Source organism: Rhinopithecus bieti, unplaced genomic scaffold, assembly GCF_001698545.2.
Source record: "Rhinopithecus bieti isolate Rb0 unplaced genomic scaffold, ASM169854v2 scaffold_2409, whole genome shotgun sequence".
Lineage (NCBI taxonomy): Eukaryota > Metazoa > Chordata > Mammalia > Primates > Cercopithecidae > Rhinopithecus > Rhinopithecus bieti.
This window is the reverse complement of record NW_016803686.1, coordinates 458853-484290: the sequence shown is the minus strand read 5'-3', so window position 1 is coordinate 484290 and position 25438 is coordinate 458853. Positions and strand designations below refer to the sequence as shown.

Genomic DNA, 25438 nt, shown 5'->3' with positions numbered 1-25438 from the left:
AGGAGGAGGAGGAGGAGGAGGAGGAGGAGAAGACGAAAGCACTATTGTAAGATGGCTGAAAATGTTTGCTGCCTAATATCAAAAACATAATTCTGGCCCGCTGCGGTGGTTCTCATCTGTAATCCCAGCACTTTGGAAGGCCAAGGCGGTGCATCCCTTGAGCCCAGGAGTTTGAGACCAGCCCAGTTAAACTGGCAAAACCCTATCTCTAAAAAAAAAAAAAAAAAAAAAAAAAAAAAAAAAATTAGTCAGGCATGATAGCACGCCTGTAATCCAAGCTACTACTCAGGAGGCTGAGGACAACAATCACTTGAACCCAGGGGATCAGGGCGGAGGGTGCAGTCAGCTGAGATGAGCCACTGCACTCCAGCCTGACATGACAGAGCGAGACTTCGTCTCAAAAAAGATAAAATTTGTTAACATTTTTTAAAAGTTTGCTGCCTCATGGACAAACATCAAATTTGGTATATGAAAGAGAGTTAAGGGATATATGCAACAAAGATAAAAATGATAGGGTTGATCAAAGGTTAAGGTAGAAAAAAAGTTAAAGAATCAGACAACTGAAAATATTTTTTAACCATTTCCTATTTAGTATGAGTTTTGAAAAACAAAAATTCTATTGAATAACTATATCTTATTGTTACTTCTTCATGATATAGGCACGTAAGCTGCTTAGGCTATTTGTGTTCCAAAAGATGAGTATAGACAGAAACACAAAAGCACTAATTTATAAGCCAAAAGAATAACAAACTTTTGGAGAAAAAGTTTTAATTCAAAGTTTGGGGAGACAAAGGAAAGGAGATCCATTTCTATTTTAAAAAAAAAAAAAGTTTTATTTAAGAAATTTCCATCTGCCATATATTTCTAAATAAAATTACAGAAAATGGCCAAATCTTGTTTTTATAATCAACTCTTTAAACAATTTATTGCAACTTTATAGTACTCTGAAGCATATTGGAGATGTATAGTAATTTCATGCTCACGAAATCCTAAGTTAAGTGAGTTCAGAATTATCTTTATCATTTTATACATGAGGACACAAGGTTAAAGACTTTGCCCAAACTAAACAGCAGAGGCAAGGACTTAAAATGAGTTCTTAAAACAGTTGCAAGGAACTCTGTGACCAACTCTCTCAATGTTGTTTAAAAAACACCATCAAATGAATTAATGTGATTAATGTATTAAGAACACCAAGTACTAAGAATCATGCAAGATATTACTACTTTTAGACACCAGTAACCAGATCTGTTTCAAATGATTAACAGTGACTCAACCCTACCACAGGAGTCGCATTATGCTTAAAGTACTGGCAGTGCCATTAAAATATGTGAACTTTGAGAAGTTCCTTCAAGTCTCATATTGTTTGAGACAATAAATTCTAACTCCTACCTCAAGTTTTTTGTGAGAACTAAATGAGAAATATATGCAAAGCATGTAGCACATATGTCAGTATGTTGTCATTACTCAATAATTAATAGCTATTCTCATCAATTGCTTTGGAATTAATAAATCTGCTCATGGTGTCACAATTCACTAACAGCAGATCCAAGAGTAAACTCTAAGTCTGTGAAATCCAAATCAATTATCTTTCCTAATACAATGCAAATCACAGATTTGCTTCAGTGCTTTCCAAACAAGGATATGCAATGGTGAACTAGAATATAGGAAGTCACAAGGATAATTATAGTGTGGTTATCTGGATTAACAATTTCCACAGGCCGGGCACGGTGGCTCAAGCCTGTAATCCCAGCACTTTGGGAGGCCGAGAAGGGCGGATCACAAGGTCAGGAGATCGAGACCATCCTGGCTAACCCGGTGAAACCCCGTCTCTACTAAAAAATACAAAAAACTAGCCGGGCGAGGTGGCGGGCGCCTGTAGTCCCAGCTACTCGGGAGGCTGAGGCAGGAGAATGGCATAAACCCGGGGGGCGGAGCTTGCAGTGAGCTGAGATCCGGCCACTGCACTCCAGCCTGGGCGATAGAGCGAGACTCCGTCTCAAAAAAAAAAAAAATAAAAAAAAAAAACAATTTCCACAAAGATTCAGAGTGACAGGGGAAGCTGAATAACTAAACCGTTAAGAGTGTTACACCTCATTTTTACATTAAGTCACATGTAAATACAATGCAGACCAGACTACAAAAAATACTTAATTTTTAAGGTAAAAATAACAGACTTCCCAGAAGTCTTGCTGATGGACACTTGTGGCTATGCCCTCAAACACGGAATTTTACACTGGCTGGATCTTCTAAAATATGTAAAATTCTGCTTTATGAACACCTCTACATTGATGATCCAATTTTTTTTCATATTTTAATTTTCTTAGGCATTTTTAAAAAATCGAATATAAATGTCAATTTTGAATAATACATAACTGAAACCACAGTCTATAAGTTAGAAGCATTTCAATTAATGTTTTAACTCTTAAACAATGTAGTCAAGGATATTAATGAATTCTACATATATTCTACCCACCTCTCATTTATTTTCATGTTTTACAATATAATTACCTGCATGTTGACTCTTTCGATCACACAAGAAAGGACATGCAAAACGTGCATCTTTGTGTCACATTCTGTAACTTGCTGCAATAACTGAAAAAGTAGTGTGAACATGGTTTCCAAATACTGCAGTTTAAAAAGAAATAAAATAAAAAAGGTTTAGAACAGAAATGAAAGACATTCATATGAACAGAAGTAAGAAGTAAATCATAATGTCAAAGCAGTAAGTCAAATAAACAGAAAGCCAAAAGCTTGGCATTACCTAAACAACCTGAAATTGTTTAAGCTGCCAGTATTTTACATATTGTTTTACAAAGTGTTTTCTTTCTTCATTGCTGCTGAATGTGTCCATTTCAGAATTTAACTTATCCAGAAACCGAATAATGTTTAGAGGAATATTGTCTAAGCTATGTCTGTTTAAATTTTATACTGTTAACTAAACTATTAACAGTGCCTTGTCACTGTTCTTCCATATATGCCCGCTGCCAATCACAGAATGTTTTGTTTTGCAAGACCTGATCATTACAGCAAAGACATTATTGCACTCACATGCCAGCTATCTGATGAGGCCCTTAACATATACTGTATGAAGATATATATTTTATAGATATAATTTGTTATTCTAAAAATGGCAGAATAGTTCGTATTGGGAAATCAAAAACAAATACCCTATGTCTGGTTGTGAACTCCTATATTATGAAAATTACGTTATAAACTAACAAATCACACTTACATAAAGCAAGAATTTGTTCTTTCAGATATATGGCTCATTTTAGTACACACTTCTGCAACACATTTCTTTCATCCAAAAATGTCTATAGTGATTATTTTATTAAAGCAAGATCACTGCTTTAGAAGCTTCCCTATCTATTCCCCTCACGAAAAGTAGTACATTTTATCACGTAACTTTCTTCTCAGCCAGTCCTCTTAAGAACAAACACTAACACCCCAATGTTACTGATATGTTTAACAAGTGCTTACTGAGTACCAGTTATGGGAAAACACCATGCTAGGTCCTGGGGGTTGAGTAAAGAGTAAAAAGATGAATAGAACTTGGTATTCTGCTCATCAAGTAATTTACAGTCTAGTGTGTAGGATAGGATACAGATAGATATACACATGTAAATAACACAGAGAAATAACCTAAGGAGTAAAATTAACAGACACACATAAAATGAAGATATTAAATGATTTTCCATTTTGAAAAAAAAAAGTCTGGCAACCAACTTCAACATAGATGATAAAATTGCTAAACAAAAGTAAGCAGAATATAAGTGAACTGTTACAATAAAAGTTACCAAAACAGTTTACAAATAAAAATTATGTCCTCCAAAATAATCCAATACAGCATACTTTTAAATTCAACTTTAATAAGTAACACATAGATAATTTCATGTATAAAATAGTATTCAAAGACATAAGCAGAAATGTTTTTTTAAAAAAATACCTGGAAATGTATATTCTTACCGGTAGAAACTGATCTGTTCTAAATTCAAAATCATCAACAGGTGAAGTGCAGTTAAGGAATATTGAGAATACATAAGTTTTATCAAAATAAATCTGTATCTAAAACAAGGATACATAAATTAATTTCACAAAATAAATAACTTAAAAGTGTTAAAGTTCTTTGCAATGAAGTATTTTACATTTTCAGAAGGATATTTAACTTCAAAGTTGTAGCTGTTTCAATACGAACCTAAAAGAAAGTAGTATATCATGAGTTTTTAATTATTTTAGAATGACTAAACATCATTAATATCAAACAAAAAATTTTATTCCAAATCACTTTCTGTACTCTTCTTATTATTAGAGACACAGACCATGTAAATATTCCAGAAATACAAGGATACTCTCCTTATCCAAAGCAAGGAATAAAAAGAAAAGGTAAAGTAATATTTATTCCTATTCTTCTCAGTTTCCCATAATTTACTTAACAAGCCTTTAACCCAGTGGGTCCTTCCAGGAAGGAAAATAATTTGCCGTAAAGTATGTAGAGGGCATGGGATTGAGGAAAAAGGAAGCAGGAAACCAGGGTGGGGTTGGGCAAACTGGAGGATGTGTAAGTGAAAGGTGCAAAAGGAGACAAGGAAGGAAGGAGTCAGGGAGGAGAAAGAACACAAGCAAATTTCCACCTGTAACCTCAACTACAGTAAATCTTTGAAATATCCCCAAAATATTCTGAGATTTTCTGTTGTTGGTGGTGGTGTTTTTTGTTGTTGTTGTTGTTGTTCTGAGACGGAGTCTGGCTCTGTCGCCCAGGCTGGAGTGCAGTGGTGCGATCTCGTCTCACTGCAAGCTCCGCCTCCCGGGGTCACACCATTCTCCTGCCTCAGCCTCCCAAGTAGCTGGGACTACAGGCGCCCGCCACCACGCCCGGCTAATTTTTTTGTAGTTTCAGTAGAGACGGGGTTTCACCGTGTTAGCCAGGATGGTCTAGATCTCCTGACCTCATGATCCGCCCGCCTTGGCCTCCCAAAGTGCTGGGATTACAGGCGTGAGCCACTGCGCCCAGCCCATTCTGAGATTTTCTAAATCCCACAGTTCACAAATACAGAAAGGTTTACAATATGCTCCCGACCTCACAAATTTTCAATGTGTACCAGCATGTTACCTGGGCAAATCATATTACAACATAATCTCGTTCTCTTTCAAGTGTTATCTTGGACTTAAATCAGCTAAAATTGGCATGGGCTAAGATATTCCTAGTTTCCACATAAAGTAACATGAGCTCAAGACAAGACTAAATTCTGTATGCTAATCTGTGAGATAACATATCTAAACCTTTTATTTCCCAGCTGAGAACCATTACTTTCTTAGATGTTACACTTTCCTTACTTGTTAATAGCAACTGTTTTTTTCTTTCCAGTCATTTTTCAGAAAGTAATCATTTAAAACATTTTACAGGAGCTTCTGAGGTCTTGAGATGTAATTAGGCACCTTCACCAAATGTTAAACACTGACAAATCCGCAGATTCCAAGAGCCTACAGTGCAGATGTTTTTTCACCTGCTTTTTCCTTTTATTCACTGTCTCTAAAGGCAATGTGAACATTTCCAGATTTTTAACTGATTTAACAAATTTGCTGCCACTTGATCTATCACAAAATGACCTCATGAAAAGACAGGTCAGGTATTGCATCAGAAACTATTTAAGGAGGAACTATCATCAGGCACTGTGTTAGGTGCTGTAGAAAAAGCTGAGTAAGCCATGCCCATATAGATCTTACAATGTGGGGAGGAGGAGACTAGATATTAAACAATTACTGATAAAAATGGCTAACTTGAAAACATTAAGCACAGGACAATCCTCTTGAGGACATGGACTATGTGTAAACATCTTTAAGTTTAGTATTGAGTGAATATACAATATTAACAATTCACAGAGACCAAGACATGAAAGTCCCTCAAAAAAGAAACAAGAAATCAAGGCTAGGCATGGTGACTCACACCTATAATCCCAGCACTTTGGGAGGCCGAGGTGGGAGGATCACTTGAGGTCAGGAGTTCGAGACCAGACTGGTAGACATGGTGAAACCCCATCTCTACTAAAAAAAATACAAAAATCAGCTGGGCATAGTGGCATGCAACTATAATCTCAGCCACTCAGGAGGCTGAAGCACGAGGATCGCTTGAACCTGGGAGGCAAGGGTTGCGGTAAGCTGATTGTGCCACTGCACTCCAGCCTGGGCAACAAAGCAAGACTCCAACTCAGAAAAATGAAAAAGGAAAGGAAAGGAAATCAAACTGCCAGCACGCTAACCCTTAATTCTCTCGACTTTCCTCCACGAAAGGACCATTTATTCTAGAGATGCACTCCCTGAGCCATAACATTAATGCAAATAAGTATATGAAACAAGACACCTGAATAAAACAATGTGTTTTCCCTCCTAACAAGGGAAGTCAGTGTAGTATTATGTTCAGAAAAAAAGGTGAAATGAATTAAGAAGACCTGTCTGCATTCCAGTTTGACTGCAAGAACAGAAAGCCAGATCACAAGGGAAAATAAAAAAACACAGACTTTTAAGGAAAGTTAAAGAGCATTTTAAATGATGGCAAATAAACATAAGACAAAAAGTCAGCTCTTCTTGAGCTCTAAAAGAAATAAGAGGTACTTACTACAAAGAAATGGAATGAATTTGGCAGTAACTCAAGCAATGGGGGGACAAAATTAAAACTTGAATTTACAGAATGAAGACTTGGGGAGTGTGCTAGAAGACTGGTAGAAAAGTCTAACACATTTCTACTGTGAGTCTACCCTACCCCAGCTGAAACCTCAGAAAATTCACGAAAAGATAACAGGCAATTCCAAATTGGGAAAGCAAGTGCCGTCAAAACATAAGAAACATTGGAAAGATCCCCCAAAGCATAAGAGAAACAGGGAAATGAATGAGAAGAAAATGCAGGCAACAGTACTTTCAAATACTGCTACAAAGGTAAACAGAGCCAGAAACTTCTGTGCATTTGGCAGCAACTCAAGCAATGGGTAGAACAAAATCAAACCATGATCATGGCTCACAGCAGCCTTGACCTCTTAGGCTCAAGCAATCCTCCCACCTCAGCCTCCCAAGTAGCTGGGACTACAGGCACACACCACCATCTCTGGCTAATTTTTCTATTTTTTGTAGAGACAGGGTTTCACCATGTTGTCCAAACTGGTCTTGAATTCCTGGGCTCAAGCAATTTGCCCGCCTTGGCCTTCCAAAGTGCTTGGATTATAGGCGTGAGCTACCACACCCAGCTCAGAAGAAGGTATTGTTATCACAGGATATGACAGCTGCATGTATGTTAATGCCCCAGAAGACCTTCTAGTGGGACAAGATATGGACGTGGAAGACAATGATATTGATGATCCTAACCCTGCGTAGGCCTAGGCTAATGTGTTTGTGTCTTTGATTTAGATTTTAAGAAAAATCATTAGAAGTGGAAAAAATTGTAAAATAAAAAAAGCTTACAGAATGAGGATGTAACAAAAGAAAATATTTTTGCACAGATATACAATGTATGTGTATTTTAAGCTAAGTACTATTACAAAGGAGTCAAGACCTTTAAAAAATTTTAAAGTAAAGAAGTTACAGGAGGCAGAGCTTGCAGTGAGCCGAGATCGCGCCTCTGCGCTCCAGCCTAGACAACAGAGTGAGACTCGTCTCAAAAACACAAACAAACAAAAGTTAGAGTAAGATGTGGTTAGTTTATTGCTGAAGAAAGAATATTTTCCAATATATTCAGTGTAGCCTAACTGTACAATGTTTATGAAGTCTACAGTGGTATGCAGTGATTTTCTAGGCTTTCACATTCACTAATCACTCATTCACTGCCTCGCCCAGAGCAACTTCCAAGCCTGCAAGCTCTATTCAAGTTAAGCGCCCTATAGAGGTGTAGCATTTTTTAATCTTTTATACTATGTTCTTACTGTACCTTTTCTGTTTAGACACACCAATACTTACCATCATGTTACAACTGCCTAAAGTATTTAGTACAGTAACATGCTACACTGGTTTGTACCCACAGCCTAGAGAGCCTCTACTATCTCAGATTGTGTAGAAGCACACTTTGTGATGTCCCCACAATGAGGAAATCGCCTAAGGACACATTTCTCGGAATAGACCCCTGTCATGCAACAGCACATGACCATATGTCTATGCTGGTTGGTGGTCAACGTGCCCACGAAGATGGCCATTTCTTTGCTTCACAAGCAACCACACCACACCCTCAAACTACAGGCTTTCTGATTACACCGCAGTTTATATCTTACATAGGCTTTCACAAAAGTGAAAGATTATCCTAATGCTGATTTTCTAGTAATTTACTGCTTGTTTTACTGAAGGTAAAGTAAAACTTTCTAAAAATTTTTTTTTTCTTTTTTTGTTTTTCTTTTGAGATGGAATCTTGCTCTGTTGCTCAGGCTGGAGTGTGGTGGTTTGATCTCGACTCACTGCAACCTCCCCCTGCCAGATTCAAGCAATTCTCCTGCCTCAGCCTCCTGAGTAGCTCGGACTACAATCACCCACCACCATGCCCAGCTAATTTTTGTATCTTTAATGGAGATGGGGTTTCCCCATGTTGGCCAGGCTCAGGGGATCCGCCCACTTTGACCTTCCAAAGTTCTGGGATTACAGGCGTGAGCCACTGTGACCAGCCAAAACGTTCTAAAAACTTCTTTTGAATTTCTGAAACTTAAAAATACAATTAATTCAGAAACTCTACAGCCTAAAGAAGCCCAGTTTAAAGAATCATCTGTAGTCCTGGGAAAAGAAGGTTCCTCTAACCTAAAATTTAGTAATGCTAGTTTATAGTGTGGAAATAATGTTCTAAAACCTAAAAGTTGTCATAAGCACTCCATCTACTAACTAATATGTTATAAAAGGGAAAGGAAGGGAGAGTGTTAAAAGATATTTTTTTAGAAGGTGTTTTATTGTATAGAATCCAGGTCGGTAGTTCTCAAATTATGGCACAAGGAACTACTGATATGCTCCAAAAGAGATAGTCTATTAACAATAAGTATAAAACGGTGGTCAATTAACAGTAAGTACAAACACTGGATCACATGCAAAAAAACGTGGCTAATGAAAACAGTATTTAATCTTTCCTAAACTATGAAAAATGTGTGGGTATTGAAAGCTACAAGAATGCATTTCCTACCAGGTGTGAAGCCTTACTACAAAAGCTGTTGTTTGAAAAAAAACAACAAAAAACAATATTCAAATAGAGTTACACAAGTAGACCAATGAAACGGAACAAATTCCAGAAACAGGTCCACATGTAAACATGGGATATGACAGAGACAGCCCTATGGACCACTAAGAAAACTATGTATTATTCAGGGAATCACTGTAGTGTTGCTATCCTTGTTTTTTAAAAAAGAAAGATGGAAACTTCCTTACATCACACTCAAAAATAAATTTGAGGCAGAATAAAAAACCAAGAGTGAAGAAAAAGGATTTCTTTCCAGGCCCAGGGGCTAATGCCTGTAATCTCAACACATTGGGAGGCCAAGGTGGGAAGATAACTTGAGCCCAGAATCCTAGACCAGCCTAGACAACACAGTGAGACCTCCTCTCTACAAAAAATCAAAACATCAGCCAGGCGTGGTGGTACACTCCTATAGTACTAGCAACTCGAGAGGCTGACGTGAGACAAATGCTTGAGCCACGGGGTGTCGAGGCTGCAGTGAGTCATGATCTCGCCACTGCAGTCTAGCTTGGGCAACAGAGTGAGACCTTGTCTCAAGAAAGAAAAAAAGTAATCAATAAATCTATTAACATGTAAAACCTCTGCTTAACAAAGACAATAGAATGAGACTGGAAAGAGACAGAGGAATTTGATTGCATTTGTAATATTTTATTTCTTAAATAAGATATTTGAAATATATGTGGAAAATATTACAAATGAAAATATGGGTAACTGAGTGATGAGCACACAAGTGCTTCTTCTGTTAGTTGCTGAATTTTTTATTGACAAAATTCTTGCCTATGGGGTAGCCCTGCTCTTTCTATGGAGCAGCCAAAAAAACAAAAGAAAATTAACACCTACTTCTACTCTGTCACAGTCTCCTAATAACAAAAGAATAGCACATGGACAACAGTAGTTAATCAGCATCAAATGTATCCCGACTCCTTAACAGCAGCCCTTAGGAAAAAGAATGCAGATTCTGAAAGCCAGAGAGGAATTCGATTCATCAGGATCTACATACTTGTAACACAGCAGAAGCAGTGCAGCAACTGGAGGAAGCAACTTTTCTAGTTAGCACAGGACTTTACAAATTTTATAACATCAGAGGCCACTGGGCAGAGAACGTCTCTTACCTCTGATAGCTGTGTGACAATATAAAATTACTGTCTGATCTAGGGAAATATAATGCAAATAGAGTGACATATTTTTTGGTTTATAACTTTTCCTCAGTGTAGCAATTTGACTTAATCGTGTGACACATATGTATACACATACACAATGTTTATGTATACATTTATATATATAAATGTACGTTTGCATATATATATACACATACATATCTCTATATGGTTGTACACTATTGTGTATATGTATGCATGTATAAGGTATCTCCCCACATCATATTAGCTAGCATTTCTCAAAGGCTGAAAATTAAAGCAGTATGACTTATACATTCTTTAAATGTACTTTAAAAAAAGGCCAAGGTTTACGACATTAACTTGGTGCCTTACTAAACAATCTTCTTAACAATTCATTGCAAAATAATAGGGACAGTATAAGGCAAATGCAAAACATGTAAACATGAGATATAGCCACCAGAAGATATAAAGGGCAAAGGCTAAATCTAAAGCAACATTTCCTCAAAGTATATTCTACGAATACTAATGTATTAGTCATGTGGGCTAGTCATAATGCAAACGTACTTTTTTTTTTTTTTTTTTTTTTGACGCAGTCTTTCTCTGTCGCTCAGGCTGGAGTGCAGTGGGGCAATCTCAGCTCACTGCAACCTTTGCCTCCCAGGTTCAAGCGATTCTCCTGCCTCAGCCTCCCAAGTAACTGAGACTATAGGCGCGTGCCACCAGGCCCAGCTAACTTTTGTATTTTTAGTAGATACAGGGTTTCACCATGCTGGCCAGGCTGGTCTTGAACTCCTGACCTCGTGATCGGCCCGCCTCGGCGTCCCAAAGTGCTGGGATTACAGGCGTGAGCCACTACGCACACCGCAAATGTACATTTTTAAACGCTTTGACCAGTTGTGTTACTAAGAGCCCCATTTGAATATCTATCTCAAAGTTTTCCAAACTTACCTGGCCATGAATCCCTTTCTCTCCAGTTACATTTGTTGGTATCTGGTAGAATTAATGTTCTGTTTTTAAGGCGCTGGCTGAAACAATTCATTTTTCTCTTTCCTTTTTTAATAGACTCATTATAAAACAAGTCTAAGACCCAAGGAATTTCTGGGCCCAGTGCAGTGGCTCACGCCTATAATCCTAACACTTTGGGAGGCTGAGGTGGGTGGACTGTTTCAGTCCAAGTGTTCAAGACCAGCCTGGGCAATGTGGCGAAACACCATCTCTACAAAAAATAGAAAAATCAGCCAGGCGTTGTGGCATATATAGTCCCAGATACCTGGGAGGCTGAGGTGGGAGGATCAGCTGAGCCCAGGACATTGAGGCTACAATGAGCCGTGATCGTACCACTGCATTGCAACCTAGGCAACAGAGGGAGACTCAGTCTCCCAAAACAAAACCAAATAAAACAAAACAAAGAAAAAAGAAAAACTCCAAGCAATTTCTCTATTTCCCAAAGCAAACTTAATTGAAATTTAACCCTTTTGTAACACATCCATAAATCATTTAATATCTTCTCTCTGACAGAAGAGCAAATAATATTTCCAACTAGGAAAGCAAAAATTTAAATCTTATGCTTTATTCTAAAGCTATTACAAAAGAAAATTAACTTCAGCAAATAGAAATTTCAGAAGCAGCTAAGTTATATTAATACATTTCTAAGAATGTAAACCCAGTAAAACACCACAAGGCTCTCTTGTAACTTCCCATACTTAATTAGTATTTAATAATTACAGAATGGTACTTAAATTCTCAAATCATTTACACAAAGCAGATAATACTTAGGTAGAAAATCCAAAGATCAGTTCTATTTGCCTTTGGAATGTATTGTGTTTCTGTAACAAATTCACCTATTTATGTTTTCCTTTAGTGAACACTACATGTAGTTTTCTTTATGTAAGCATATGTAAAAAAGAGAAGTATAGTCCAAGCCTGTGCTGAAAGGCAAAACTAGGTGGGTTCAAACTAAAATAAGATTCAGCAGGGTAAAGGGAGGAGACTAAGAAACGATTTAAAAAGATCTTAGCACAACTCAGGGGAGAAAAAAAAATCACTTAATTTTACCTAAAGCAAATGGAAAATCAGGAAAAGACAATGAACACATATATTAAGTCACTAATATATTCACCCAGGCATATAGTAAAGCACCAGTAGGAAAAAAGAAAGAAAACTATTCTTTACAATTTAAACTTCTTAAAATCATAAGCCTGTAAAATTACTACTACTACTTCAGTAATTTTATAATAAAGCAGCAAACCTACTGCTTTGAAGGGGAAAAAAGCAACAAAGAGCTTACTATCAAGTTTTCAGTAACACAAAATCAACAATATATGAATACCATAAACAAAGAAAAATCCCTTAAAAGAGCCCAATAATTCCAAAGGCTTAAAAAAAATTCTCACAAATGAGGGACAAAGAATCAACAGTAAAGATGAAATAAATTATGATGCTATTTCAATGCCAACATCTATCCTGAATTTTAAAAGAATATATAAGCTATAAAGGGATTTTTTAAACTGCCTTTTTTTTTTCTTACTAAGAAATTATAAATTATAACAGTAGAGCTTAATTTTTTTTTTTCAATGACTAGTAATGGGAAGGGCAAATGATAATCAAAGAATTTTCTACCCTCAAATCAAACTGCTCACCAAGGAGTAACTAGTGCAGTGAAAGGTCATAAACATCATAAAGAAAGACATATAAACTGTTGTGAACTTGATGATTTGCACAGGTGAAACTTTAAAAACTAACTCTTTTAAGGCACTTAAGAAACATACCACTAAATCTTGATCTTGAAGCAAGTTACAGATTGCTTCATAAAGCATGGGTCTTAAGTCAGACTTGAATTTCACAGAAATCCACTGACCGATGAGCCAAATCACCCTGCGCCGCAATGGCTTATACCTAAACAAGAAGAAATCATGAAATTAAAATGTTAAATATTTTAAGAGGTCTATTTCATTTAGTATAATTTATCATTTAAATCTAAAATGTAGTAAGAATGCAATCTGCATTTTTAACATAAAAGCTTAAAAGCGGGTGTGCTGGCTCACGCTTACAATCCCGGCATTTTGGTATGCCATCCAGGAGGACAAATCACTTGAGGCCAGGAGCTGAAGACCAGTCTGGGCAACATGGTGAAACCCCATCTCTACTAAAAATACAAAAATTAGCAGGGCATGGTGGCATGCTCCTGTGGTCCCAGCTTCTTGGGAGGCTGAGGTACAAGAATCCCTTGAAACCCAGGAGACAGAGGTTGGCAATAAGCCAAGATTCTGCCACTGCACTCCAGTCTAGGCAACAGATCAAGTCTCAGTCAAAAAAAATAAAGCTTAAAGGCTACTTCGAAATGTACCACAGTACAAAATATTAACAATGAAGTCCTGATCTAAATAAATTAATATTATTAAAATTTTAATACTTAAAATTTTTTCCTAGGCATATATGTTGCAATCCTGATTCTTTTATCTTAAAAGAACCGCAATGTAGATATGTTTCATAAAACCAAATCCATTTGTTTTAGCTCAAGTAACCAAAACAGTGGCAATGCTCCAAACTCTAAAACTGGAAAGCTTCCCAAAAATAATAATAAAGAAGCTCCTGTATCTAATTTTCTACTCCAATTCTGTTAATACTATGAAGATTATTTTCAGAACAATGTAAGAAACTACTAGGCTTATATAAAACGTTCATATAAATTTTGTGGTTTCAACTAAGCTAATTTTGTAAGAGGTACACAATAAAAGAATGTGACTCAGATTACCAAAATAACATATATTAACATTTGCAAAACATTTACAGTAGCATGCATATACACTTCTTTCTCTCATCATCTTCGCTAAAAGAAATGAAAGCTCGGGTAAGGAGAAAAACCATGCAGTTCAAAACATTTGTGTCCAAGAATTTCACTCATGAAGTACCTTATTACGTAAATTTTAGTGGCAAGATGATAAATATTTCTGTGTATAAATGAAACACTGTTTTTCCCCCCCAAAAAAACCACAATTCTAAAAGATGATCAAACATATAGGGAAAAAAATGCTCATTAAAGTTGCAAAAACTGGGCCGGGCGCAGTGGCTTATACCTGTAATCCCAGCTTTTGGGAGGCTGAGGCGGGAAGATCGCTTGAGCTCAGGCAGGAGTTTGAGACCAGCCTGGCCAATATGATAAAACCCTGTCTCTACCAAAACTACAAAAAAACAGCTGGGCATGGTGGCACACACTAGCTGCTCAGGAGGCAGAGGTGGGAGGATCATTTGAGCCCGGGAAGTAGAGATTGCAGTGGGCGAACATCATGCCACTGCACTCTAGCCTGGGTGACAAAGTGAGATCCCATCTCAAAAATTAAATACATAAATAAATAAAGTTACAAAAATATGTACGTAAGTATTCCCGACCCCAAGAAGTTTATAACATACCTAAAGGAATTAAAAAACACAAAGTAGTGTACTAGGACTTTAGAAAAGGAAGAGAAGAAATGGGCAGAGACAGATGGAATCTGGGCGGGTCTTTGAGATAAACAGTATTTGGAGCTGAAGGGTAAAAAAATGTCATTTCAAGGGACAGAAACCGTTTGAACCAAGTGACAGGCAGAAGTAACAACTTGTGTAGAGTGAAGTAAAAGCACCAAAGAACTATCAATTTTGGGAGTAAGACCATATTAGACTCTCTGTTCCAGATAAACAGAATGAAACTCAGAAGGGTAAAATTCCAAAGTCACAGACACATCCAAACAGAGGTAAAATTATAGATCACTTTGCTATTCAATGTGTGCATTGCCTGATCTGTCCCAGACCTACTAAGTCAAAATCTAAACTTTAACAAGATTAACAAGTGACTCTTATGTACATTAAAGTTTGAGAAACACTGGTCTACATCAGCTTTGTCCATCAGAAATATAATGCAGGCCATGTATGTTAATTTTTTAGTACCCACATTATAAGAGGAAAAAAAACAAATAAAATCTTATTAACATTTTTACATATCCCAATATATCCAAAATATTATCATTTCAACATGTAATCAATAAATATTTTACATGGCTTTAATTTTTAAATTTAAATTAATTAAAATTGGAAAGTTGTTTCCTCAGTTGTACTAAGCACATTTCAAGTGCTCAATAGCCACACATAGGGAGCTTCTGTACTGGACAGTGAAGATCTTATACTAAATAGCCTCTAGGGTTCAAGGACAACTAAACTGCACATCTGTCTCACCAATGAAAGTTCTCTCTCCATCAAAGGCTCACTAGCTCCCTGAGACTAAGTCAGAGTCTATTTTATTCAACACCGCCTTATGGGACATGGCAAATTCCAATGTTAAAAATATATGTTGACTGAATAAATGATTGAATAACTGAAGAAATAAACAGCTACTTACTGGCAAGAATTGGAGTATCTCCAACTCTACAAATTCTGTGGCTCTAAATGTGACCTTCTGTACGTTCGTTAGTTTAGTCAACAAATATTAACTGTCTGTCTACGACTATATGCTAAGTATTCTGATAGGCCGTAGGTATACTGAAGTGAATCAGTAGAAGTGTACCCTTCAAACTAAGAAAAACGCCCCTTAGAATTTTTTTAAATTATCCAATTTTAAACTAAGAAATAATTTTATAAACTATGAAAGAGGTTTTTCCTTTCATTTTATGTATTCTACACCTAAAATTTAAGTAAGTAGGCAAGTGCTTAAATGTATCTAAAATGTAAGAATTGGGCTGGCCAGGTGCGGTGGCACGCGCTTGTAATCCCCGCTACTCAGGAGACTGAGGCATAAGAATCTCGTGGACCCAGGAGGTAGAGGTTGCAGTAAGCTGAGATTGCACCACTGCACTCTAGACTGGGTGACAGAATGAGACTCTGTTTCACAAAAAAAGCATTGGGCAAATGTGCTATTAAATGTACTAAATTCATTCATTTCGTAATTCATAGTACTAAATGTAATATGAATCTGTACTATTTAATTAGGTACCTCAATTAGAACTTAAAGTGTACTTGAATATTTTTGCCATGATGTCTCTACATTCTACTCTACTGTCTTCCCAGAGACTTGCAGTATGCATTATGTGATCCCAAGACACTCACTTGTCACAGATGTTACTTTGATTAGGCTACTTCTGACACTAGGCATACCTCTTGCTAAGTTTCCAATTGTCTTTTTCTTAGGCATAGTTTCTTGAACTCAGAGACCTCCATCCTTCCTCATCTTTGCATAAAGTCCTCCTTCTCTCTCACAAACTACCTGATACGTCAAATACTTCCTAGATGTCAAAATTCTTATTCCTTTCCACATAAGACATTACTTAACTCATATGATTGCATTTTTTAAATTGTAAGCCATTTTAATACCTTCCTGTCTTCATTAATAGAATAAATAAGGAAAAGTAAGTGGATAATAAATACAAAATTTTATACTTGCCTATTGTGAATGACTTGTAATTCTGGAAGAAGCTGGTTTTTAAACCACTGATCAAAATCAACACTGTCAAAGAGCTCATAAGCAGCTAATCCAACAGCATTATACACTGAGAAGAAAATTTAAGAAAAAAATTAAAGGTTTCAGATATCAGATCTGCAAATGAGTGTATGAAACATATGTTCATTAAGGGAAACACACAATATGTTAATTAGGGAAATTATGTAAGTAGACATTTTAGAAAATTATTTTACTTCATGTTTTCCTAAATATTCCTTACTACTTTCAAACAGAAAATTCAATTTATTCTAAAATATTTAAGTCCAACTATAAAAATGATAAAATAATGACTGCTTCTAAAATGGATGTAATATTTTATGACCTGGTCCCTACTTAACTCTCTCCAGTCTCAACTCAACCCTTAACCCCAATGCTTCAGTTAAACCAAAACAGTCACAATTCAAATTCTAACTGTGTTTCCTCCTCTTTCCCTCAAGTCTTTGTATCTTTTGCTCCATCTCCCTGGAATGCACCACCCTCTTTCCACCACCACCTCCGTGCACATGTAACTCCTATTTATCCTTGTGTTCTCCCATTACACGTCTTTGGGAGTCTTTCCTTAGACACACCAAACTACCTGGTGATCATCACCTACTTTAGCATTAACTATCCTGTATAGCATTATTATAATGCATTATCTTTTTACTTGGTTATCTCCCCAATCAGATTGTTCCCGTATTTCAGTTACTCTTATATCTCAACACCCTCAGCATAAAATCTACCACAAAACAGACTCTCCATCTACTGAATAAATGAATGCTTCTAAATCACTTAAATTTAACATACCAGCATCTTTGATTAACAGTGCATTCATATCTTCCACATTTGTGGGTCCTAAAAAAAAAAAAATAGGTATCAGTAGAAGCAAATAAAACTGGATTTTTAAAAATTTATATTTAAACACAATTTGTTAATTTCCCAATTCAATTAAGTACAGCACATTTCATGGTATCAAACATGGACACAGGTACAAAGGGAAAGTCTAAGTTTTATGATTATCATTAGAGAACACAGGATTAAAAACCAAATGTTATGACAACATTCTAGAAAATATATACTACAAAATGCTAATGTGCTATACACCACAAAATTATTTTTTTTTTGAGACAAGGTCTTGCTTTGTTACCCAGGGTGGAGTACAGTGGAGTGATCTCAGCTCACAACCTCCTGGGGTCAAATGATCCTCCCACCTCAGCCTCCTGAATAGCTGGGACTACAGGTACTCACCACCAGGCCCAGCTAATTTTCCTAATTTTGTAAAGACAGGTTTTTGCCATGTTGTCCAGGCTGGTCTGGAACTCCCGGGCTCAAGTGATCTGCCCACCTCAGCCTCCCAAAGTGCTGCAATTACAGGCGTGAATCACCATGCCTGGCCAACACTCACTTCTGACAACATGCTCTTCTCTAGAATACACCACCACACCTGGCATTTTTACAAGGCTTTTACTTCCTCAGATCCCTATAGGTGAAAATCTCAGGTTCTGTCCTTAAGATCCTCTTTTGTTTTCCCAAGGTTCCTTATATAGATGCACTTCAAAAGTACATCTCTATCTCTACCACTTCTAATGAGGTAACTGTTTCCTTGTCATTAAGACTCAAAAGTTTAGGATCATCTTTGATCACTTTTCCTTCCCTAGCACATTCAATCAGTTGCCAAAAGTCAATCAAGTAACAATAGTCACTGAATATGCCCAGCACTGGGAATAAAGTGTAAACAAAACAGACGTGATCAATGTCCCTAGGACTTACAGTCTAGCAGAAAAGACAGAAATCATAAATCGATGTTAGTTAATAGGCAGATAATTCATTACTTGTGTATGAAGTGTAATGATCAAGTGTCAAAAATTTACATCAATATTTTCTCTCAAATCCATCATCAATTCTTTCCATTCCCACTGCTACCATTCTGAGAGGCTAATACTTACTATTTTAACCTTTTCTCACTATTTCTCAACAACATGCTCCAGACAGACTTTCTGCAAGCAATATAACTACTGTTTTGCATTTGCTTCTATTGCATTTATTACAGGAAAATTTATCATCTTCCAAACTATAATTCAAGGTCTATCTCAAATGCCACCCCTCTGGAAGATAGTAAGTTTCAAAATTGTTTTTCTCAAATTCATATTCATTATATGACACAGGAAACAGTACCGTACGCATTCTAGGCACTCAGACTATTTCTTAACTAAATGTTAAATAGATTAACTCAAAGTTATTCACAAAATATGCCTTACCTTGAAGTGTCTGCATCATTTCTAGAAGTACAGGAGTAAGAGTCTGATTATATTCATGGAATATATCTATAAATAATACTTCAGTGCATGGCTGCAGGGAAAAAGACAAATTTCCCATCAAAACAGTTGCATACTATATTGACTAATTCTATAATAAAGCAAATACTCAATCTTAAAGTCCTAAAACTCTGAAAATGTTTCCAACGTTTGATTTGTTAAAAAAAAAAGTAAGATTACCATTTTTTGTAACCAACACAAAGGAAAACAAAATCAAATTATAATTAATAAGATAAACTTGATTTCTTTATTTCAATTATTTGTCATTATGTATTCAAAAACTTAAAACTATGGCAAGCAAAGTGTACATTTTAAATTAATCATATCTTAAATTTAAAAAGCATTCTGTAGCCACTCGTTTATAGTTCAGTACTATAAATGGCTGACTATCCAACACTTTTTTTTTTTATGGAGACAGAGTCTCACTCTGTCACCAGGCTGGAGTGCAGTGGCGTGATCTCTGCTCACTGCAACCTCCACCTCCCGAGTTCAAGCAATTCCCCTGCTTCAGCCTCCCAAGTAGCTATTATGTATTTTCTTAGCAATGATATAAGCAAAAACAGGAACTCCAATTTGCCAAACAGAGTAGTCTTTCTCTTAACAAACACAAGCAGTAACAGAAATTAGCATTAGCTACATTTAAAACAAAGATTCATTTGGTTCTAAAAGTACTGAATCATTTCACATTGCATGCTGGTATCAAAACATCTCATGTACCCCATAAATATGTACACCTAATATGTACCCACAAAAAATTTTTTTAACAATTATTTTATTTAAATTTAAAAAAAGGAATCACTAGATGGTTCACAATATTTACATTTTTTAATTAAATTTTTAAGGTTTAGTGTGTTTCAAAAGGAACATTATAGACATACACTCTGAAATAGGGTCAGAGGATGTGTCATCTCAGATATCTACTTCAAAACCATAAACACTGGAAGATGTTTACAGGAAGCTAAAGTAGCCATGAGTTGATAACTAATAAACTAGGTTATCATGAAGGGCTCATTATATTATTCTATTTTTTAGCATGTTTAAACTTCTCCGTAAGAGAAACTTTTAAAAATTAAAGGAATGAAATTGTTTGAAGTTTTAAAATCACCAGTAATCTCTCTGGTTAACAATTGTAAGTTTACGAGTCTAAAACATTAAAGATAATATTTTAGAAAACAAATAGCAAATTCTGTAAATTATGTAAGCACAAAACTTAAAAAGAACAGCTCAAACATCACATCTGGTACTGGCAAAACATCTGTCATATTAATAAATGTGTTGTAAAAGTATCCTATAACTGAAAGCAATGGGCTGGTCTCTGAGAATCACACTAAGTGGTAAGAGAAATAACATACCAAAAGAAATTTTACTAATGAAATACATACAAGGAAAAATTTCTAGCTTAAGAGTGGCAGCTTTTACTTTGACAAACATTTTCTGTTTGTGCAATGAGAATTATTTCCCAAGCAATGGGAAAGATGAAGAAAAATTCATTTTCAAACTCCAAGTTAACAAAACAAAAAAATTCAGATTAAATGTCATAATTTAATATTAATATAGTTCTTAGTTTCTTATACACAATTTCTTATCTGTCTGACTTAATGTTGGGAATCTTTAATTTTTTTTTTTTTTTTTTAAGAGACAGGGTTTTGCTCTGTAATCCAGGCTGAAATGCAGTGGCATGATCATGGCACACCGCAGCCTCAACCTCCTGGGCTCAAACAATCCTCCTGCCTCAGACTCCTGAATAGTTGCGACTAGAGGTGTGCGCCACCACTCTGGTCTAATTTTTCTTTTCTTACTTTTCGCAGAGACAGGGTCTCACTACGTTTACCAAGCTGGTCTTGAACTTCTGGGCTCAAGCAATCCTCCCACCTTGGCTTCCCAAACTGCTAGGATTAAAGTGTGAGCCACCATGCCCAGCAAATGTTTGGAATCTTTAATAGAGTGTCATTCTCTACTAAGAGCTTTAGAAGGATTACGTTTTCCCCTATCAATTTTTCTTGCAATTAATACTTACTCTTAAACTATATTTCCAAGAATCTCCTCCTGTTTCTTCCACTGCTGCAATTAAAAACATGTAATAATGACATTTTCAACATCTTGGTTTGGAAAACAAAGATCTGAATAACATCAGTATAATATTTCTGTGAACTGTTCTAAACATAACATTAAGAGCAAATCCTTGGGAACACAGGCCTTACACAGGTTTTCTTACTATATGCTACAGATCACAGCTGTGTATCTCACAGTCGTCTATTAAGTGCTTACTATATCCCTAAGCATTCTCATTTTCGACAACAATGCTTTACGGAAAAAAGCTCAAAGTACTTGTCATTTCCAGGGCATCTGCTATCACCTGATCCAATATCATTACAATTCTGAGAATCATTTCATTTCAACACAGTAATCATGTTTCACTAGGTACAATGATTACTCACACTCTCCATAAATTTCTTGTATTTATATTTAAATTTAAAGTAAAATACTTCAGGGCTCTTAAAAATTTAGGGACTCAATGTTTCATGTTACAATATTGTATGTACTGTATGAAGAAAGCAAATCGAAACAAGATGTTTCAGAAAAAAGAAAAAAAAAAAAAAACAAGAAAAGACGTGTTGTACAGTACAATCCTGTATTAAAACTAAAATTATTTTTAAAAACCAAAAGGATGGCGAAAATAAGTATTACAAAAACTTTTGGGCACTCTTAAAATATTAGGAAACATGTGTAACTACTACGCAAGGGCATCCAACCAAAGAGAAAAGGGAGGCTAAAATCTAGCCTATGTCCCACCATAGCGTAAGTAATTCACACACAAGTACTTTATTAGACACATGATTCCTTGATTTTCTACAGCAAGGGTCCCAGTAGACTTATTCCACTTATCTATCCAGTACTAAAATTCAAACAGATACAAAGATGTCCTGTCCAAAAAAAAACTATTCAAAAACCTCCAAATTTCTTTGCAAGAATTTCTACAAATAAAAAATAATATGGAATGAATCACAAAACAGAAACTGACCTGATAAGAGAGAGTTAATTATATATTTTGTTTGAAACTACATATTTGTAAAGGAATCTAAAACTAAAACGTCTTTTCCTGGACAAAATTCTACATCATATTTGTGTAAGTCATTCATTTTCTGCTTCTCAATTTGTTCTAAAGGATAACAAAGAAAAAGTTAATTTTAAAAAACCAAGATTTCCAGATCCAAAGTGCTGTATGAAAATACAATATTATACCTATCACTCAAATAGATATTTATAGAAAGGGGAGAAAAGTCATGCTAACACTAAGAAATTAATTCTTACTAAAGCCTTCTGGGTCTTCTTCCCACATTGTCAGTTCTTCTTCAGTTAATAGAAAATAATGAGAGACTAATCTTCTACATATCTCTGTCAAAGTAGGATATGTGAAGAATGCCATCTTAATCTTATGGGCTTCAAGAGTTTCAGGGCTGCTATCTAGAAAAATGAAATTTCCAAGTTAATTGTATAGCCAAACATTGCAGCCACACTGGATTATGTAATTTAAATAAACAAAAAATACAATCTCAGGGAAAAAGTTATACTTGTGGATAAATTTTCATTTTTATTATAAACAAATCTCAAAGATACTCTTTCCTTACAACACACCCACATCAATCCTGCTTCTGTCTTACCATTACAGCTTGTATATTACCATGCAATACTATCACGCCACATTGAAATGACTTCCTCATATATAGAGGATGGGGGGGTATGCGTGTGTTTCTCTCTTCCCCTACCAACAAGACTTCTTCATTCACTTTGGTACACACACATAGGAATGAATTTCAAATAATACAACAATTTAACCTGTCTAGAAACAATCACCCTTCATATAAAGTCAGAGAAAGCTCTTATTTGTTCAAATGAATACACCCTATAATATGAGCTGCAGTGATGACTATAGTACCTAATTCTTAAAAGTCCTTAAGCTTCAACCAATTTGTGCTACAAAAAATGGCTTATTAAATGCACTACATTGTTTTTAAAAGCTAGTATAAACATATTAAAGTCTATAATCCTCATCTCTATTTCATGTCCTAGCAACAATTTATTTTTCACACTAAAATAAAAATTTTACAATTACATAAATATAGCAATTATATCACACTTAAGATTAAAATAATTCTTTTAAACTGTCAGTAAAGCAATTACCTTCAAAATTTTTGGATGGCTTATAAGCATAATTTTTGACAATCATCTTAATAAGATTCATACATTGGACAATGAATCGTTCAAATGTAACGCCTTCACCAACTTCTGTAAAAACATAGCTTACAGAAAATTCCAGTGATCTCTGAATTAGAGGAGTAAATGAAAAGGGATGTTGATCCAAGAAGTCTAAAAGCTGTAAAAAAAGTAAAAATAAAATAAATAAAAACTAAAATGTATTTTCCCCAAATTCATATTGGAATATAATCACTTCAATTATAACTTTACTAACAATCATTTAGCAGTCTGAACCTTAATGTGGAGTCCACGTTCACTCAGTTTTACATGTATCATAACCCTTCTTGAGGCACATCATATAATGTGGATTATGTTAGATTATATCTCATAATAAGAACTTTCTATTATTTTCAGTACAAAAACCAAAACAGACCCAGTTCATACTTAATTTTATAACAATGGGTAAATATGATACAAAATGCTAAAATATGCAACAGATAGACCTTTAAAAGTAATAGACTAAGACAAAGAATTTAAATATTATCTTCCCTTTCCCATATGAACTATATTTTAATGTATCATGTAGCTGACGAGGGAGACGTCTTCTTTATAGAAGAATTTCAGCTAATAAGTGCAAAAGGAATAACAGACTTAGAATGCCATCATTTTGTAACTCCTGATCAAATAACGGATCTAGGCAAATGACGATCAACGCTGTTAAAATAGGAGAAAAAGCTGCTAAGGAAAGTTGATAGATCACTCATCAATCTTAACCACAGAAAAATAAACCAATGAAAACAAAGACACAACATACCAGAATCTCTGGGACACATTTAAAGCAGTGTGTAGAGGGAAATTTACAGCACTAAATGAACACAAGAGAAAGCAGGAAAGATCTAAAATTGACACCCTAACATCACAATTAAAAGAACTAGAAAAGCAAGAGCAAACAAATTCAAAAGCTAGAAGAAGGCAAGAAATAACTAAGATCAGAGCAGAATTGAAGGAGATAGGGACACAAAAAAACCTTTAAAAAAAATCAATGAATCCAGGAGCTGGTTTTTTTGAAAAGATCAACAAAAGTGATAGACCACTAGCAAGACTAACAAAGAAGAAAAGAGAGAAGAATCAAATAGATGAAATAAAAAATGATAAAGGGGATATCACCACAGACCCCACAGAAATACAAACATCAGAGAACACTGTAAACACCTCCACGCATATAAACTAGAAAATCTAGAAGAAATGCATAAATTCCTGGACACATACACCCTCCCAAGACTAAACCAGTAAGAAGCTGAATCACTGAATAGACCAATAACAGGCTCTGAAATTGAGGCAATAATCAATAGCCTACCAACCAAAAAAAGTCCCAAACCTGACAGATTCACAGTCGAATTCTACCATAGGTACAAAGAGGAGCTAGTATCATTCCTTCTGAAACTATTCCAATTAATAGAAAAAGAGGGAATCCTCCCTAACTCTTTTTATAAAGCCAGCATCATCCTGATACCAAAGTCTCACAGAGATACAACAACAAAAAAAGAATTTTAGACCAATATCCCTGATGAATATCGATGTGAAAATCCTCAGTAAAATAATGGCAAACCGAATCCAGCAGCACATCAAAAAGCTTATCCACCATGATCAAGTGGGCTTCATCCCTGGGATGCAAGGCTGGTTCAACATATGCAAATCCACAAACGTGTCCGTCACATAAACTGAACCAAAGACGAAAACCACATGATTATCTCAATAGATGCAGAAAAGGCCTTTGACAAAATTCAACAGCCTTTCATGCTAAAAACTCTCAATAAACTAGGTATTGATGGAATGTATTGATGGAATGTATCTCGAAATAATAAAAGCTATTTATGACAAACCCACAGCCAATATCATACTGAACGGACAAAAACTGAAAGCATTCCCTTTGAAAACTGGCATAAGACAGGGATGTCCTCTCTCACCACTCCTATTCAACACAATGTTGGAAGTTCTCGCCATGGCAATCAGGCAGGAGAAAGAAATAAATGGTATTCAATTAGGAAAAGAGGAAGTCAAATTGTCCCTGTTTGCAGATGACATGATTGTATATTTAGAAAACCCCATCATCTCAGCCCAAAATCTCCTTAAGCTGATTAGCAACTTCAGCAAAGTCTCAGGATACAAAATTAAT

At 35.6% G+C, this 25438-nt stretch overlaps 1 protein-coding gene across 1 annotated transcript in view; it reads right to left on the bottom strand.

The window, feature by feature from the left end:
• IPO11 (importin 11) overlaps nucleotides 1–25438 on the bottom strand; it is a 233060-nt gene that overhangs the window by 129911 nt on the left and 77711 nt on the right. The window contains exons 11-20 of the mRNA XM_017850710.1: nucleotides 23248–23440; nucleotides 22378–22530; nucleotides 21083–21126; nucleotides 19009–19099; nucleotides 17558–17605; nucleotides 16715–16820; nucleotides 13074–13200; nucleotides 4162–4195; nucleotides 3967–4007; nucleotides 2509–2625 (exon numbers count right to left, since the gene is read on the bottom strand). Of these exons, the coding sequence (XP_017706199.1) occupies nucleotides 2509–2625; nucleotides 3967–4007; nucleotides 4162–4195; nucleotides 13074–13200; nucleotides 16715–16820; nucleotides 17558–17605; nucleotides 19009–19099; nucleotides 21083–21126; nucleotides 22378–22530; nucleotides 23248–23440 (954 nt within the window). The remainder of the gene's footprint in view (nucleotides 1–2508; nucleotides 2626–3966; nucleotides 4008–4161; nucleotides 4196–13073; nucleotides 13201–16714; nucleotides 16821–17557; nucleotides 17606–19008; nucleotides 19100–21082; nucleotides 21127–22377; nucleotides 22531–23247; nucleotides 23441–25438) is intronic.